This window comes from Rana temporaria, chromosome 4, assembly GCF_905171775.1.
Source record: "Rana temporaria chromosome 4, aRanTem1.1, whole genome shotgun sequence".
Classification (NCBI taxonomy): Eukaryota; Metazoa; Chordata; class Amphibia; order Anura; family Ranidae; genus Rana; species Rana temporaria.
Genome location: NC_053492.1, coordinates 38,253,903 through 38,271,416, shown reverse-complemented (window position 1 = coordinate 38,271,416; position 17,514 = coordinate 38,253,903). Strand labels below are relative to the sequence as shown.

General features: G+C 41.1%; 1 protein-coding gene across 1 annotated transcript in view; it reads left to right on the top strand.

Annotated features, from left to right (window-relative positions):
• Nucleotides 1–16,096, top strand: part of LOC120936133 (uromodulin-like) — an 88,535-nt gene extending 72,439 nt beyond the window's left edge. The window contains exons 13-17 of the mRNA XM_040348262.1: nucleotides 415–660; nucleotides 6,661–6,823; nucleotides 8,917–9,010; nucleotides 10,328–10,348; nucleotides 15,422–16,096. Of these exons, the coding sequence (XP_040204196.1) occupies nucleotides 415–660; nucleotides 6,661–6,823; nucleotides 8,917–9,010; nucleotides 10,328–10,348; nucleotides 15,422–15,498 (601 nt within the window). The 3' untranslated portion in view covers nucleotides 15,499–16,096. The remainder of the gene's footprint in view (nucleotides 1–414; nucleotides 661–6,660; nucleotides 6,824–8,916; nucleotides 9,011–10,327; nucleotides 10,349–15,421) is intronic.
• The last annotated feature ends 1,418 nt before the right edge of the window (nucleotides 16,097–17,514 follow it).

Here is a 17,514-nt window from a genome sequence, read left to right as displayed (position 1 = left end):
TTTACTCAGCGTTACAGCATCTTTCACATTATACAAAAAATTGGGCTAACTTTACTGTTTTTTTTTTTATTCATGAAAGTGTATATTTTCCCCCCAAAAATGTGTTTGAAAGACCGCTGTGCTAATACCATGTGACATAAAATATTGCAATGATCACAATTGTATTCCTTAGGGTCTCTGCTAAAAAAAATATATGTGTGTGTGTATGTATGTATGTATGTATGTATGTATGTGTGTGTGTGTGTGTGTGTATATATATATATATATATATATATATATATATATATATAGTTTGGGGGTTCTAAGTAATTTTCTAGCAAAACATATGGATTTTAACTTGTAAGTCACAAATGTCAGAAATAGGCTTAGACGTGAACAAGTTAAAGTATGTTATAATTATTTTTTTCTTTGCAGTATAATAAACATTGTCGCAGAAGGCACCGGTCAATTTAAGATCTCCATGGCACTTTTCCAAGATGCCAGCTACACTGTTCCCTATGAAGCACCTGAAGTTCAGTTGTCAACCACATCTTATCTATATGTTGGTGTCAATCTCGATGGGCCTGATAGTTCCCCATATGTTGTGTTGATGAAAAATTGTTTTGGCACACCGTCAAATAACATAAATGATACTAAAAGATACTACATCATCAGAGACAGGTTTGTTACAGTTTAAAACTGATTTCACTCTTAATAAATGTCAGTGATGATGAGGACTCATTAGAACAGAAAAAGAGATTGGTCAGGGGGACATTAAATGAGACCAATCTCTATGTAGAGTAAGCATGTGGGATATAAAACAGAGTATTGCTATGGGTTCCGACAAAAAAAAGGGGGGAGTTTGTTAGGGACTTTGAATGACAGATGTATACCAAAAAGCAGTTTTAGCAAAAAAACATTTTAATATGCCTTGACAGATCATGTACAGCATGTTGAATGACAGAAAAATGCATACACACAATTGCCAAAATGCAGAGCATGCCAAAAACCACATATACATATTGATGACATGGTGCTTGGCATATCATGGAGTAAAGACAAGTCCTGCACATCACGAACCACTAAAGGGGTTAGATGGTATTGGAAAATCTTGGCATAAAACAGTATAAAAGACATAAAATCATCTGTATGGACCTCATGCATCTATGTAAGCCCGACGTGTTTCATTGGGGAATACCAACTCTTCAGGGGCGAATGCAATGGTGATGTAAACTGTATACATGTTAACAAAGGATCAGAGCTGCTAGAAATGTGGAGCTTGTCCACGTGTCTCTACCTCAGCTCCCATGCCGGACATTTCTAGCAACTCTGATCCTCTGATCACATCTAATTTGCCGAAGGTCCAGTTCACTTCTAGTCCATTCATAATGTTTTCAATTTCAAGCCTCGATAAAGAGGATGGTTTTGAAGCCCAAAAATGCATTGGCTACTTTTTCGATTGTCCCCTTAATATTTATCTAAAAAAAATAGTATATGGATCTTTTAGCTGTGATGTTGAGCTTCTATTTCCATTTTTGTTATATTGAACAACAGGCTAAACTGTGGGGATCCTGTAGGGCAGTGATGGTGAACCTTGGCACCCCAGATGTTTTGGAACTAGATTTCAAATGCTTAGGCACTCTGCAGTGTAGTTGAGCATCATGGGAAATGTAGTTACAAAACATCTGGGGTGCCAAGGTTTGCCATCACTGCTCTAGGGTCTAGAAGCCTCCTCTCGGGAACAAGATCATCTACATCAACACCAATACCTTAAGATAAGATGGCAATACCAAAAAGATAACCTTATGGGCTGGTGCTATTTTCCCAGTAAAGTTTTTTTTTTTTTTTTTTTAGATTCATACTTATTTAGGTGGATGCAGCATCAGTTCGATGCTGCATCTGCCCCCCCCCCCCCCCCCCCGCTGCCTCTGCACTTTTTCTGTAATCACTGCATGGGCAGAGAGAGGGCTGTGAACTACCTGCTGACAGCTCACATCCCATATGTTAGGGTCGCACCTGGCGCAAATCTGTAGCAGTTTTCTATATGGAAAACTTCAATATTGCCTTTGGTTATCAGGTGCAGGCTGCACTAGTTTCTATTCCACTAGGAAATAGAAACTGGTGCAGCTGGCACAGACAGACCTGAAACACGTCTATCTGCTCACGTGCCACTTCTGACAGTTCCTTGGTCCATTATAATGGAGAAAAAAGCTTTAGTTATGTTCCCGGTTTATTCTTATACCTAGCTTTACACATATTCAAAATATAAATTTTACTTTAAGGCTGAACTCTAGGCAGATATGCATTTTTGATTAGCGGTCTGCTTTAAGTATTCATTGTCTCTAATAAAGTTGTTGTAAAGCCTAAACATTTTTTACCTTATTGCATTCTTTGCATCACAACACAACTAGAAAAGGGATTGGTACTGACATCAACCTAAAGTGGAGCCCCACCCAAAAGGGGAAGTCCAACCTATGTGTGTGATTATATGGCAGTGTTACGTATATACCTGTATTTTTGCGGTCATTCAGGTGCTTATCTAATAGTTTTTTGAAACTATCGATGTCCCCTTGCTCTCCTCCATGTTCTATATTAGCCGCCCTGATTGCACCCTACATTTCTTGTTGCATTCTTTATAAGTTTTGAATGCTGATGATGATCCCTCAACCTTGTATTTTTTGAAGGCCTTCTCTTCTGCTTTTATATGCATTTTTACATTGGCGTTAAGCCATCCAGGACTTTTGTTTACTCTTTTACAGTAAATTTATTACCCAATGGGATGCATAAATGCCCATATTTAATATGCTCTTAAAGCAAACCCATCTCTATTCCGTGTTCTTTGTTCCTAATGCCGCTTACACACGATCTTTTTGGCATGAAAAAAACAACGTTTTTAAAAAATGTCATTTAAAATGATTGTGTGTGGACTTCACAAAATTTTTTGGGGTCTGAAAAACAACAACATTTTTTTTTTAAACATGCTGCATTTTTTAACAACGTTTTAAACAATGTCGTTTTTCTGGTTGTAAAAAATTATCATGTGTGGGCTAAAATGACGTTAAAAACCTGTGCATGCTCAGAAGCAAGTTATGAGATGTGAGCGCTCTTTCTGGTAAAACTAGAGTTCGTAATGGAGTAAGCACATTCATCACGCTGTAACAGACAGAAAAGCGCGAATCGTCTTTCACTAACACAAAATCAGCTAAAGCAGCCCCAAGGGTGGCGTCATCTGCATGGAACTTACCCTTTATAATGCCATCGTACATGTTGCACGTCATGCGCTTTGCTAGAGCGTTTTTTAAAAACGATTGTATGTGGGCAACGTTGTTTTAATGATGAAATCGGAAAAAACAACGTTTTTTCTAGATGCTGAAAAATGTTGTTTTTTAAATGCCGAAAAATGATCGTGTGTACGCGGCATAAGATTTTATCCCAATTTATATCGTCAAGCAAGGTTCGTAGTTTAGGGAAGTTGGCTCTTTTGAAATTCAGTGTCTTTGTATTCCCCTTATGTTTCCTTTTTGTGTGATTCATACTGAAGCCAATTGACCTGTGATCGCTGTTTCCTAAATTGCCCAGTATTTCCACATCCGTCATCGGGTCTGTATTATTGGTAATCAGTAGATCCAGTAACGCTTTATTTCTAGTCGGTACGTCTACCTTCTGACCCATGAAATTGTCCTGCAAGTCATTTAGGAACTGGCAAGCCTTAGACGAATGCGTGGTTCCCTCCGCCCAGTCTATATCTGGATAATTAAAATCCCCCATTTATGAAAACACTTCCCATCCTTGCTGCTAATCCAAATTGTGATAGGAGGTCTGCCTCCCCCTCCTCCCTCAGGTTAGGGGGCCTATAGCATACTCCCAGTATTATTTCCCCCTTGGCTTCATCCCTTTAGAGCTCTACCCATAAGGATTCCATCTCCTCCCTAGTTACTTAACCCCTTCCCGACCGCCGCATGTACATATACGTCGCCAGAATGGCACGTACAGGCACATTGGCGTACCTGTACGTCCCTGCCTAGACGTGGGTCGGGGGTCCGATCGGGACCCCCCCCGCGACTTGCAGCGGTTGGGTCCCCTCGGGGAGCGATCCGGGACGACGGCGTGGCTATTTGTTTCTAGCCGCTCCGTCGCGATCGCTCCCCGGAGCTGAAGAACGGGGAGAGCCGTATGTAAACACGGCTTCCCCGTGCTTCACTATGGCGCTGCATCGATCGAGTGCTCCCTTATATAGGGAGACTCGATCGATGACGTCATTCCTACAGCCACACCCCCCTACAGTTGTAAACACACACACAGTGTACACCAAATCCTACAGCGCCCCCTGTGGTTAACTCCCAAACTGCAACTGTCATTTTCACAATAAAGAATGCAATTTAAATGCATTTTTTGCTGTGAAAATGACAAAAATCCCAAAAATGTGTCAAAATTGTCCGAAGTGTCCGCCATAATGTCGCAGTCACGAAAAAAATCGCTGATCGCCGCCATTAGTAGTAAAAAAAAAAAATAATAAAAATGCAATAAAACTATCCCCTGTTTTGTAAACGCTATAAATTTTGCGCAAACCAATCGATAAACGCTTATTGCGATTTTTTTTACCAAAAATAGGTACAAGAATACGTATCGGCCTAAACTGAGGAAAAAAAAAAATTTATATATGTTTTTGGGGGATATTTATTATAGCAAAAAGTAAAAAATATTGCATTTTTTTCAAAATTGTCGCTCTATTTTTGTTTATAGCGCAAAAAATAAAAACCGCCGAGGTGATCAAATACCACCAAAAGAAAGCTCTATTTGTGGGGAAAAAAGGACGCCAATTTTGTTTGGGAGCCACGTCGCACGACCGCGCAATTGTCTGTTAAAGCGACGCAGTCCCAAACTGTAAAAACACCTTGGGTCTTTGGGCAGCAATATGGTCCGGGGCTTAAGTGGTTAAGTGATGTAATCTCTAACATTCACTTGTACATTATTCTTGATATATTAGGTATAACCCTCCCCATTTTTTAACCTCTCTATCCCTGTGATGAAGGGTATACCCTTGAATGGTTGCCAGCCAATCATGAGAACTGTTGAACCAAGTCTCAGAAATCCCCATAAAAATTCAAATTCTCCTCGTAGATGCACGGATTTTATTTTAGGGTGGACTTCTACTATAAGCAGGCCATTGATAAGTAGAAAAAAAAAACAATTCAGGTAGATAGACCGATAGTTTGATTGTCACATAATTAGTGCCTCTTGCGACATGTGATTTTCGTGCCACCATCAAAACTAAATGATTGAGCATGTTGGAATTTTTTCTTTTTTAGAAAAAAAAATGTTTTCTTATTAATGGGGGACTTGCTCAAGAAAAAAAAATGTGCATGAACAGCTGAAATCGATAAAAAAAATGTATGTATCTGATGCCGCGTACACACGGTCGTTTTTCGGCATGAAAAAAAAATGTTTTTCAGCATGTCCAAAAAACAATGTTTTTCCAACTTCATCATTAAAAACGATGTTGCCCACACACCATCATTTTTGAATAATGATGAACAAATCACGGTGACGTACAACACGTACAACGGCACTCTGAAGGGGAAGTTCTATTCGCCTTTGGGCTGCTTTTAGCTGATTCCTTGTTAGTAAAAGACGATTCACGTTTTTGTCTGTTACAGCGTGATGAATGTGCTTACTCCATTATGAATGGTAGTTTTACCAAAACGAGCGCTCCCGTCTCATAACTCGCTTCTGGGCATGCGTGGGTTTAAAACATCGTTTTAGCCCACACACGATCATTTTTTCCAACCCGAAAAACTACATTTTCAGAAGCCGAAAAACGATGTGAAGCCCACACACGATCATTTTAAATGACGTTTTTAAAAAAGTTGGGTTTTTTTCAATGCTGAAAAATGACCGTGTGTATGCGGCATAAGTATCTAAAAATGGTTGAAAAAATGTTGTAAAATAATTGCACAAATTCCAAACCAATAGGACAATAACATATTAAATTGGACAGAAATTTATTTTTCCATTCAGACAATCATTCATTTTACTATTCATATACAGTATGGCCTGCCTTCGTTAGTCAGAATCTCCTGGTGTCTAGTGTATGCTTCTAGGTAAACCAGTATCAAGTAGTATCAATTAATTCTAAATTCATTAGGCACACTATATTCTGGGTAATTGGCCTAATTTGATATATGTAAAGAACAACAAGGCGACATTATCCATCGCATCCAGACATAATCTTTGCGAAAATTATTTCTTACAGTATATATATCTACTGTGCATTGTTTTTTTTTGAGTTTTAAAAGAGACCCTGACACATAATAAAATACATTCAGGAAAGCACCTACCTGTGTATAAGATGATGACTAATTCCGCCCTCATCCCTTAATGCTCCTCCGTTTTAGAGAACTCCTCCCTTGAAGTTTGCTGGGAAACTGACACCTCCGGGAGTCCATGTTTCCTGCCTCTTTCACTAGTGTAGAACACAGTAGTGACTTTGAGGAACCCTTCTTTACAATGGAACATGTTGAGTGGAAGGAAAATAAGCACTCTTCCTTAAAGTAATGCGTTCCCCTAAAAGTGTATTAACACATGGCCAGGTCTCTTTCAAGGTATTAAAAAAAAAACACAAATGATGTATTATAGCAGTATCATAGTATAATAATGGCTTTTCTTCCTTTTATTTAACAGCTGTCCAGGCAAACAGAGCTCCCCCATCAGCGTTCCCATTAATGGCGTTTCAAAGGAAGGTCGCTTTTCCTTGCAATTATTTAAGTTTATCACTGGTTACAGCAAAATCTACCTTCACTGCCAGATAAATCTCTGCGATCTCTCAACTGGCGCTTGCACTCCTGTGAGTACAACAAATAGAGTTATTATTAAAAAATAGGTAGAAATAATTCCAGGAATCCTAAAAAAAATGCATGCACCACTCATTTATTTTATTTAGTACAGCCTAATAAAATCCTTGCATACAACTCCTAAAATAGATTCTTCATACAGTATAACAGTAAGGCCTCATGCACTCTTGAGTTCAAAAATGCCTGTTTTGTAGGAGTTTGATTTTTTTTCTGCCGCTAAATGTCTCTCCATGTTGGCCTATGTGTCCATGCACACACAGGAGTTAGGAGGAAGGGGAGTTTAAAGTCAGAAAAAAACATCACTTGTGTGTTTAAGAGAGGAGTGTTTTGGACAAAACGAGTCAAATGCGTCTAACTGTACCTAAGCACTAAATTAATATTCTAGCCAATGAAATTAATAAATGCCCAAGTGCTTGACTTGCCTTCACACATTTTCAAAAATGCAGATTAGGCATGTTTTTAACGCTGCTTTTCTCCAGGAGAAAATTTTTACAAAAGCCCCAGCGTTAGGGTTGCCACATCATCCCTTTAAACCCGAACACATATAAATTACAAAGGTTCTGTGGCTGATTAAGGTGGTAATTAAACTCACTCAGTGGCTTATCTGCATCAAATTGGCCTCAGAACCTGTAAAATTCATATGTCTTTGGGTTTAAAGGGATGAGGTGGCAACCCTACCCAGCATGCATTAGGACTATGTAAGTAGGGTCCTGCTCAGATCAATATTAAAAATGCTGTGAGCTTTATGTACTGTAATAACAAGTTCCCATCCCTGCAGCTGCCCAACAGGACCCCTATGAGCTAGAGAAACTATACAAGGTGGGTCTAAAAAGTTTGGTGAATGGTCCATTATCTCAACGGCAACATGGACCAGGTGCTCACTCATGCACATGGTTATCCAAAGACAGGTTGAGAAGCACCACCTAGCGTGGAGTACACATGACCATCAGAGTAAGACGTAGGGTCACAGTGTAATGGAGCAACAAGTGAACATCAAGTTTTGCTATGAATCGGGGAAATATAGTAGGCAATGGTGATGCATGAAATGTTGATGCAAGTGTACGGGACGAAAATTGTGAGCAGAAAATGTGTTTACGACTGGTTCAAATGCTTTCGCGATGGGAAGGACACAACCGAGGGTGAGCTACAGGTCGGCCGTTGACAAGTGGAACCCCACACATAATTGTGCGAGTGCAAAAAATGCCAGCCCGAGATTGCCAACTGACTCTACCATTGATGGTGGAGATCTTGGGCATCAGCAAGGAGCGCACCACCATCGTCTGCAAAGATTTGGGTAAGCGGAAGATCTGTTCTTAGTTTGTGCCACACAAGCTGACAAACAGAAAGCAAAACAGATGGAAACCTCTGGAGATTTCATTACCATGTGTGACCAGGATGTACAATAATGCGCCTGCGCACTGTGCGATCCGTGTGCACCAATTCTTGGCTCAGAATGGCATAGCTGTTCTTGATTCTCCCCTGATCTGGCGCCTGCAGGCTTTTTTCAGTTTCCTCGCCCGAAGAGCATCATTAAAGGCACACTTTTTGCAGATGTGGCAGCAATCCAAGGATGTGTAACAGTGGTTCTGCCATCCATAACTGAAGAAGTCTTTGTAGACAGTTTCCAGTTGCACAATTCTCCCCATCAACACAGACAGTGCTGACAGGAGAATTAGCAATTGTCTTGTCCCGCCGGAGGGACGGGGCGGGCAGAGGAAGCCATGCCCTCCAGGAGAAGACAGCTATTTATTGTTAGTGACTATAGCAGCCACTTGCGATATTAGCAAGATAATCTAGCAGGCTGGTTGTACCCAAGTTGATCAATCAATCAACTTGGGTACATTCAGCCTGCCCAGTAAAGGTTCGAATCTCGGCCGGTACCTACTGAATCGGTAGAGATACAAACACTGTATGGCCGGCTTAAAAGTATACAGTAAGAATCATTCACAAAGACGAAGACAATGCAAATGGCCATTAACATAATGAAACATGGACTGATTTGTTAATTATCCAGCTACAATATGTTGGATGTATGGTAATTGTTTTTTGCTTTACACTTTAGATATAATTATTTTATGTGTTACAGTCATGCTCTGGTGCTGGAAGCAAAGTTGGAAAATCTGCTGATCAGAGCTACAACATCAGTGTGGGACCAGTTACACTTCTGCCGGAGATATCAGGTAATTTATGTCAAAGATAAAGCGTAAACCTTCAAAATCCATTTATTTGTCTTGAATTTAGTATTTTATATACGTATAAAGCTAACGTAAAGGCAAATGTTTAAGCTTTGGAAAGTATAGGGATGGGTTAGAGCCTTTGAGCCTTGGGATGGGTTAGAGCCTTTGAGCCTTGGGATTGGGTTAGAGCCTTTGAGCCTTGGGATGGGTTAGAGCCTTTGAGCCTTGGGATGGGTTTGAGCCTTGGGATGGGTTAGAGCCTTTGAGCTTTGGGATGGGTTAGAGCCTTCGAGCCTTGGGATGGGTTAGAGCCTTCGAGCCTTGGGATGGGTTAGAGCCTTCGAGCCTTGGGATGGGTTAGAGCCTTGATTTACATAAGTCAAATAGGCTGTTCACTCTGCAAGGGAATTGTCCCCAGAGCTTAGTGAAAGTGGTGCAGTTTCACTTTGACAGGAATATCCAATCATGTGTAAGGGAAATGGAAAACTATTTTTTTTGCTTGCACATGATTGGATGATAAAACTCCCTAAGCTTGAAGTGATTGTAAAGGCGGAATTTTTTTTTTTTTTATCTTAATGCATCGGGGCTGATCGGGTGTCAGCGGCCATGTCACCACTGACATCCAACGCTCCATAGAGATACATGGAGCGCCCTTTCCGATCCGCCTGAAAAAAACTGACAGTCGGATCTGAATGGTCCGCAGGTGTGAAAGGGGTCTAACATGTTTACATTATTTAAAAACTAAAACAAAAAAACAAACAAAAAAAAACAAGACTTTGATATGGCATGGGGGAAGTGTGAAAAAAGAAGACAATGCTAGATAGTAGAAGGTCTGGTTATGAGCCCTTTCACACTGTGCGGCACATAGCGTAAGTGGTAAAATAGCAGTAAAACGCCACCATTTTACTGTCGGATTTGCGGCGCATTTTGGCTGCTAGCCGGGTGCTTTTAACCCTCCCTAGCTGTCGAAGGGTTAAAACTGCCCGCAATGCGCCGCTACAGCAGCGTATTGCCGGCGGTACGACAGCGATGTCCATTGATTTCAATGGGCAGGAGCGCATTAGCAGCAGTGAGTTCACCGCTGCTAATGCGCTCCAAAGAAGCTGCTGGCAGGACTTATTCTGATGCCCTGCCAGCGCACCGCTCCAGTGTGAAAGCAGCTGTTTAAGGGCAGATTGCAGGTGCTATTTTTAACGCTATAGCACCTGCAAAACGCCCTCAGTGTTAAGGTAAAAAAAAATACAGATAATTAGAACGTTTTAACATTTCTAGTGATATCCTGTAAGTAATCACTGTAACTGCTTTTTTTATTCTTCACAGCTTACTCCTCCGGCGTTGATGGTAAAATAATTTTCTATAACCTTTCCTGTAGTTTGTTGTCATTTGTAGCACACGAGAATGCTTATAGATCAATAATATCTACCTTATGCTTCTAACTTTCAAATTCTATATACAAACACACAAATGTTGTATCCAAATAGTACATTGCCACATAAATTATAATAACAACCAAATTATGTAATAAAAAAGCACTTTTGTTACAAAAATATATATTTACGATAATATCCTCAGTTTTTGTAGTGTAGTGCTTTATTTGATATATGTACATTAGAAAATATTTTAAATACAAATATATAAATTCATCTATAAAATAATTACGCAAGTGCATAAAAGTCAGTTATTTTAAATGTAATCCACAGTGTGCTTGTTCTATTTTTTCTCATCCACCAATGATAGGACAAGATCTCCTCCAAGATTTGACTCCTCAGTCCTTTAGTAGGTCAGGGTGCTTTTATTAAAACAATTGATATCCTTGCATGGCTGTCTTCATAGGTAAATAAACTGCTCCAAGATTTTCCCAGAACAGACATTTATGGATGAAAGAAACAGGACTTCCTCTTTAACATCTACATCAATGAACTGGCGGTCGCTCTAGAATCCTCCCCAGCACCAGGACTGACTCTACATGACACCGAGGTGAAGTTCCTGCTCTATGCAGATGACCTCCTACTTCTGTCACCAACAGAGAAAGGCCTACAAGACAGCCTGGAAGTTCTGGAGAAATACAGCGCCACATGGGCACTACCAATCAACTCGGGCAAAACAAAAACCATGGTGTTCCAAAAGAAAAATACAAAACAAACAAAGAGCCCTTCCTTCACAATAAACAACTGCACTGTGGATGAAACTAACAGCTACACATACCTCGGCCTAGACATTTCCCAATCAGGAAGCTTCAAGCCAGCCATAGAGGCACTAAAAGACAAGGCATGCAGAGCCTACTATGCCATCAGGAGACGGCTGTACCACCTAAAACCACCCGTGAGAGTCTGGCTTAAAATATTTGATAGCGTCATCGCCCCAATTCTTCTTTATGGCAGTGAAGTTTGGGGTCCTGTCACCTACCCAGACCAATCCAAATGGGATCCCAGCCCAACAGAAATATTCCATCTGGAATTCTGCAAGCACATCCTCCAAGTCCATCGGAGCACCTCCAACAGTGCTTGCCGGTCCGAGCTGGGCAGATTTCCCTTACTCCTCGCAGTACAGAAGAGGGCGCCATCATACTGGGACCACCTACAAAACAGCAGTCCCAACTCCTACCACCATCAAGCCTTACTGGACAGTAAGAACCAGTCCAAGCCGTGTGGCCTGCAACAACTCATCAATACATTGTTTCCCCAAAACTCTCAACAATTCGGCCTGACAAAATCTCAAATAAAAATCATAACTTATAACTCCAAAGAAAAACATGTTGGAGAATGGAGACACAAAATAAAAAACTCCAAAAAACTAACAATTTACCAGTCACTGCAGAGAGACTACAAACTGGCCCCGTACCTGGAGGTGCTACAAGACCCCAAAGAGAGACAGACAATGAGCCTGTACAGACTGAGCGCCCACAGCCTGGAAATGGAATTAGGGCGGCACAGACAGACCTACAAGCCCAGGGAGAGTAGACTGTGCCAGCAATGTAACCAGGGGGTCCCTGAGGATGAGGAACACTTCCTGTTACATTGCGCCAAGTACTCATCAGTGAGGGACACTCACTTCCAGAGACTCTCCGCTCTCATCCCAGACTTCAATTCTGCAGAAGAGAAGAGGAAACTCCAAATTCTACTGGGAGAAGAGGAGCCAATGGTGAAGATAGCTGCCCAATATGTGACAGCGTGTCACAGACTGAGAGGTACATGAGAGACTAAGGACTTTCACAGACTTATGTCCATTCCCCTTTATATTACCCCCCCCCTCCCCTTTATATTACCCCCCCTTCCCCTTTATATTATCCCCTTCCCCTTTTCCTTGCTTTGGCAATGCTAACATGTATTTGGTCCTACCAATAAAGCTTATTTGAATTGAATTGAATTGAATTGAATTGAGAGAGAGAGAGAGAGAGAGAGAGATGGGTTTTAATCTTTCTCCTGAAGGCCAAGTGGTCCGACTCCAGTCGGATGGTGGTTGGTAGTGCATTCCACAGGCGAGGTCCCTGGACTGCAAATCTTCGATCTCCTTTTGGAATTGTATCTGGCTTTGGGTATCTGGAGGAGGTTTTGATTGGTGGATCGCAGAATGGGATTGGGGTTATGGGCTTTTATTTTTTCGCATAGATATTGGGGGGCATTTCCTTGAATACACTTATGTATTAGGCATAGTGCCTTGAAAGTTATTCTGTCTTTTACTGGCAACCAATGAAGGGATCTCAGTGAAGGTGAGATTGATTCCCATGTTTTTTTCCCAGTCACTAGTCGAGCGGCCGTATTTTGAACGACTTGCAGACAAGTGATTTGGTATGTGGGGAGTCATAGATAGAGGGCATTTGCGTAGTCGAGTCTTGAATTGATGATTGTTCCCACCACGACTGTAATGTCCTCTTTCGGGCTAAAGGGCGTGAGTCTGCGTAGTAGGCGCAGCAGATGGTGGGATCCGCTGACTACTGACCCTATTTGTGCATCCATTGTCATGTAGGTATCGAAAATGACTCCGAGACTTTTGACTTTGGTGCTAGGGGTGATAGTTTTACCCAGAATGGTTGGGGGAGTCCATGTTGACGCGGGGTGATTTTTCCGGTTAGCGTGAAACAGGAAAAGTTCTGTTTTCGAACCATTGAGTTTAAGATAACTGTTTGTCATCCAGTTATCTATTAGAGTAAGGCATTTCTCTAGTACAAGAGAATGATCCTTTTTGTTGCAGATGCGGAAATACAGTTGTGTGTCGTCTGCATAGGAGAGGTAAAGTAACTTCTGGTTAGAGAGGGCGAAGATAGATATTAAACAATACGGGCGATAAGGGAGATCCCTGAGGGACTCCGCATGACACTGTACGTTTTTCAGAAGTGAAAGACCCCAGTTTCACTATTTGTGATCGGTTTTCTAAGAAGGAGGAGACCTCACTTAAACTCAATAGCATCAATCAAGTTGTAAAATACATGCATTGTGATGTTTCTGCTTCCTCCTCCCTACATGTATTGTCACAAGGACTTCATCAAGGCTTTTATTTATTTTTTAAAGTAAAAAAAAAAAAAATTCAATGGAGACTTGTGTTTTTTTTTCTATTACTGTGCATTTGGGAACATCTTGGAGTAGTTAAGACAAATATAAAAGGATATTGATTGTTTCTAGTTTATTGACCTAGTCCAGTACTAAAGAGTCACGTCTTGGGTGAGTTCATGACCTATCACGCCGGTTGTGGTAGCTCACTGCAAAAGTGGAACAAGCACATAGAGGATTACATGTATAAGAAAACACTTTTTTATGCACATGATGGTGATTATTTTAGAGACGAATGACCTACTCCATATGACCTCTTCAAGTATTGGAAGGGTCAAATCTTAGTTGAGTTCTCGCCAGATCATTGATTAACGCTCTCTAGTAAATGGTTAATTACTTTTATAAGGAAATTTTTTTTGCACATTAACAGCATTTTGGATTTTATAACTGTGTATATTGTAAGATTTAGCATTAAAAAGGGAACTTTTCAAGGCAAACGGAAAGAGAACGCTCTAGGTTTACCCTCACATGAGCTTGTTGCCACAAATCAACAAGCAACGCCCTGGCTATTTGGTCACCCAGCTTGGTCTGTATAGGATCTTTGCCAGTTCAAGCACCATCTCACTTTCTAGACAGTGCCACTCTGGCATATATGCAATATATCAATTTGGTTAGGGAGTCTTTCTAGAGGGCCAGACAGGCCTGGACATATCAGCACGCCAAGTAGATTCTGAAGCAGGCAAAAAAGCTATGCCAATATTGCTAATATGAAACTTCAGTAAATTTCGGTTTCAGAATCTACTGAGTGTGCTGGTTTTCTCTTCATCACTGGTTTCTGTACAGTACCAGCATCAAGCCATGCAGGGTTGCCTATGTATATCTGTGTGGATATTCACAGCTGACTCTCTAGCACCAGGAGGTGACAGCAGCCCAAAAGCTTCTAGGAACTCTCTTACTGTCTGTACTCACAAAATGTCCTTTTGGTTGCCTCCTTCCAAAATTCATGTGACCCCTTTTTCCTGTGATACCAGACTAGATCCTCAATTGACAGCCCCATAGTCAGATATTTTAGTAAGTTCCAGCTGAGGCTTCACAAACAGTAAACACATGGCAGGATAGCCCATGGCGGAATTCAGCACCCCTTAGTCTGTGTTCCTCTTATACAGGAACCCTTGGACAAAGTAGTGTGCCGCTCAGGCTCAGCTGGTTCGGGGAGTGGTGTGGAAGATGAAAGCATCTGCTGCTATAGGAATGCTGGTGGGGGAGTGGAGCTCATCCTGGCTCCTGTGGTGGCTGGAGAGAGAGACAGAGGAGGAAATCTCCAATACTGCACATCCACATACTGTAGGTGTTCAGTGGTGAAATGACAACCTCAGCCCCTGGGTTGTCATCTCACCACTGAACACCTACATGGATGTGCTGCATCAGGGATTTTCTCCTTGCTCTTTCCTCCCCTACAGGAGAAAACCTGGAAGCTCTGTGTCACATACTGTAGTATTTATACTACTCTCAGCAGCCATCTGGGTCACCCTACCAGGGATTTGCTAGGTCTGTATAAGTATTCATGCCCATTTGCCTTGCTCCACACCTACGCATTTTCTATCTAGAGAGATCCACAGTTCTCCATAAAGCAGATAGAGCAATCAAACCTGCAGCAGGTAAAACTTTGAACAGGCCAGAATAATCAACACCAATACACCGATTTCAGTAAGCACAACTAAATTTGCCTTACAACAAAACAGCAGCTTCACTGGTTACAGTGAGCCAGAACTAAATGTATCTAAACTATCACGTATCTAGGAGCTGGCTATATGCATTTCAAAATTTTACACTTTATAAAGTCATCAAATAAAAAGCAATTAATTTATAACATTTATGTTACTATTTTTATTCTGACACAAATTTATTTTTTTTCAATCTATTTCAGGGCGTCCTTGCGCTGTTCATCTTTTACCAACTATTTTAGTTTTTGGAAGTTTTCTTATGTCATACATATACATATAATCCTACCATGTACAGTCTTCATGTGTTTTGGCAGATTATTATGTAGGACAATGAAGCTGTTGGGTTATGTTGATGTCACAGATCAGTAACAAACTACAGTCACAATTGATTAAAACAGAGATCCTTATGTATAGACATTGTACAACAGTTCCTCCCAGATATTCATATTCACTCCTGGAAATTCACCCTCCTGTCCTATTTGTATGACAACCATACTATACACAGTATATGCAATAGATTTAATTTACCACCTTCAGACTACTTCTCTTGTATACATATAGGCCGCTTTCTTGGTAAACACATTTTACCTTCCCATATCGAAATGGATGTCCACATCTACTGATTCCTCTCTGGTAAGCAATCTACCTCGAATTGGAAATTTTACACTGTAGTTCAGGGGTAGGCAACCTCAGCACTCCATCTGTGGTGAAACGACAAATCCCATCATGCCTCTGCCTCTAGGCCGAGGTTAGCTACCCCTGCCCTAGTCCCTGCTGAACAAAATAATTTGCAACAACATATCATGCCCCGTACACACCATCGGATTGGATGTTTTTTCCGACAGAATTCCGCTCAAGCTTGGCTTGCATACACACGGTCACACAAAAGTTCTCTGAACTTTCATCCATCAAGAACGTGGTGACGTACAACACTACGACGAGCTGAGAAAATTAAGTTCAATGCTTCCGAGCATGCATCGAATTGTTTCCGAGAATGCGTCTGAATTTCTACAGACGATCGGATTTTCCGATAGGAATTTTTTCCGTCGGAAAAATTGAGAACCAGCTCTCAATCTTTTGTTGGTAGAAATTTCGACAGCAAAAGTCCGATGGAGCATACACATGGTCGGAATTTCCGTTCAAAAGCTCACATCTGACTTTTGCTATCAGAAAATCGTATCGTGTGTACAGGGCATCAGGCTTTCCATTGTATCAATCACTGAGAATTGTACCATAAAGAAAATGGTCTTAAGTGGTTATCTATAAGGAATGATAAGAAATTACATGTTGAATTTGAAGAACACGCTCACATTGACAAATAGTTGTAGTGTAATAGAATCAATCTCACAAGTTTTTTTAACTGAACATAACACAGTGCTTTCTAGGCAAAAAAAAAACTATTCTAGGCAAGCGGGCTAAAACGAATGCATAATAATCATATAAGCATTGAAACTTTAGATACATACTAAAACCTAATTGTTCTAAATTCTAAAATCCTTACCAATAAGGTCCTACACCGGTGGTATCTTGCATCCTTTGAAATATTTACACCCTGCTCCCCCCCCCCCCCCCCCCCCCGCCCACACACACACACACACACACTCCTCTACCCTATATGCTGGAGACAATATGGTGATACCGGCTCTTTATGCTTCATATTGGGACCTTAAGTCTACGTTCATAATGCAATGGGATCTTTAAATTGGCCTCTGAAATTGTAGGGATACCTATATCACCTGACCCTGCACTTGCATTATTACATCTTCAGATTGAGCAATTAAAGCCATTCTTGCCCATCTTTTCCTTGCAGCAAAATGTTGTATTGTTAGAATGTGGCACTTCCTGTATCCTCCTGGCATAGTTGATACTCTGCAAATTCTAAACCACCAATGCAACATGGAAAGGCTGCTGCCATCTACACACCAAATTAATACCATCTCCAGAGCCTCTCCCATCCTCTGGACCTCCCTGCCCCGGTATGTCCGATCAGCCTCTAACCTGAAAACTCACTTATTCAGGGAAGCCTATCCCACACCCACCTAACAACTGTTCCGAGCCACCCCCATCAAATCATTCCTCGCATCTATTACCTTTTGTACCACCACCCCCCCCCCCTTTTAGAATGTAAGCTCTATGAGCAGGGCCCTCCTGTCCCTTCTGTATTGAGCTGTACTGTAATTGTGCTGTCCCCCTTCTACATTGTAAAGCAGCCCTGCATAAACTGTTGGCGCTATATAAATCGTGTATAATAATAATAATACTACGTGTATAATAATAATACTCTGAACTATGGTCC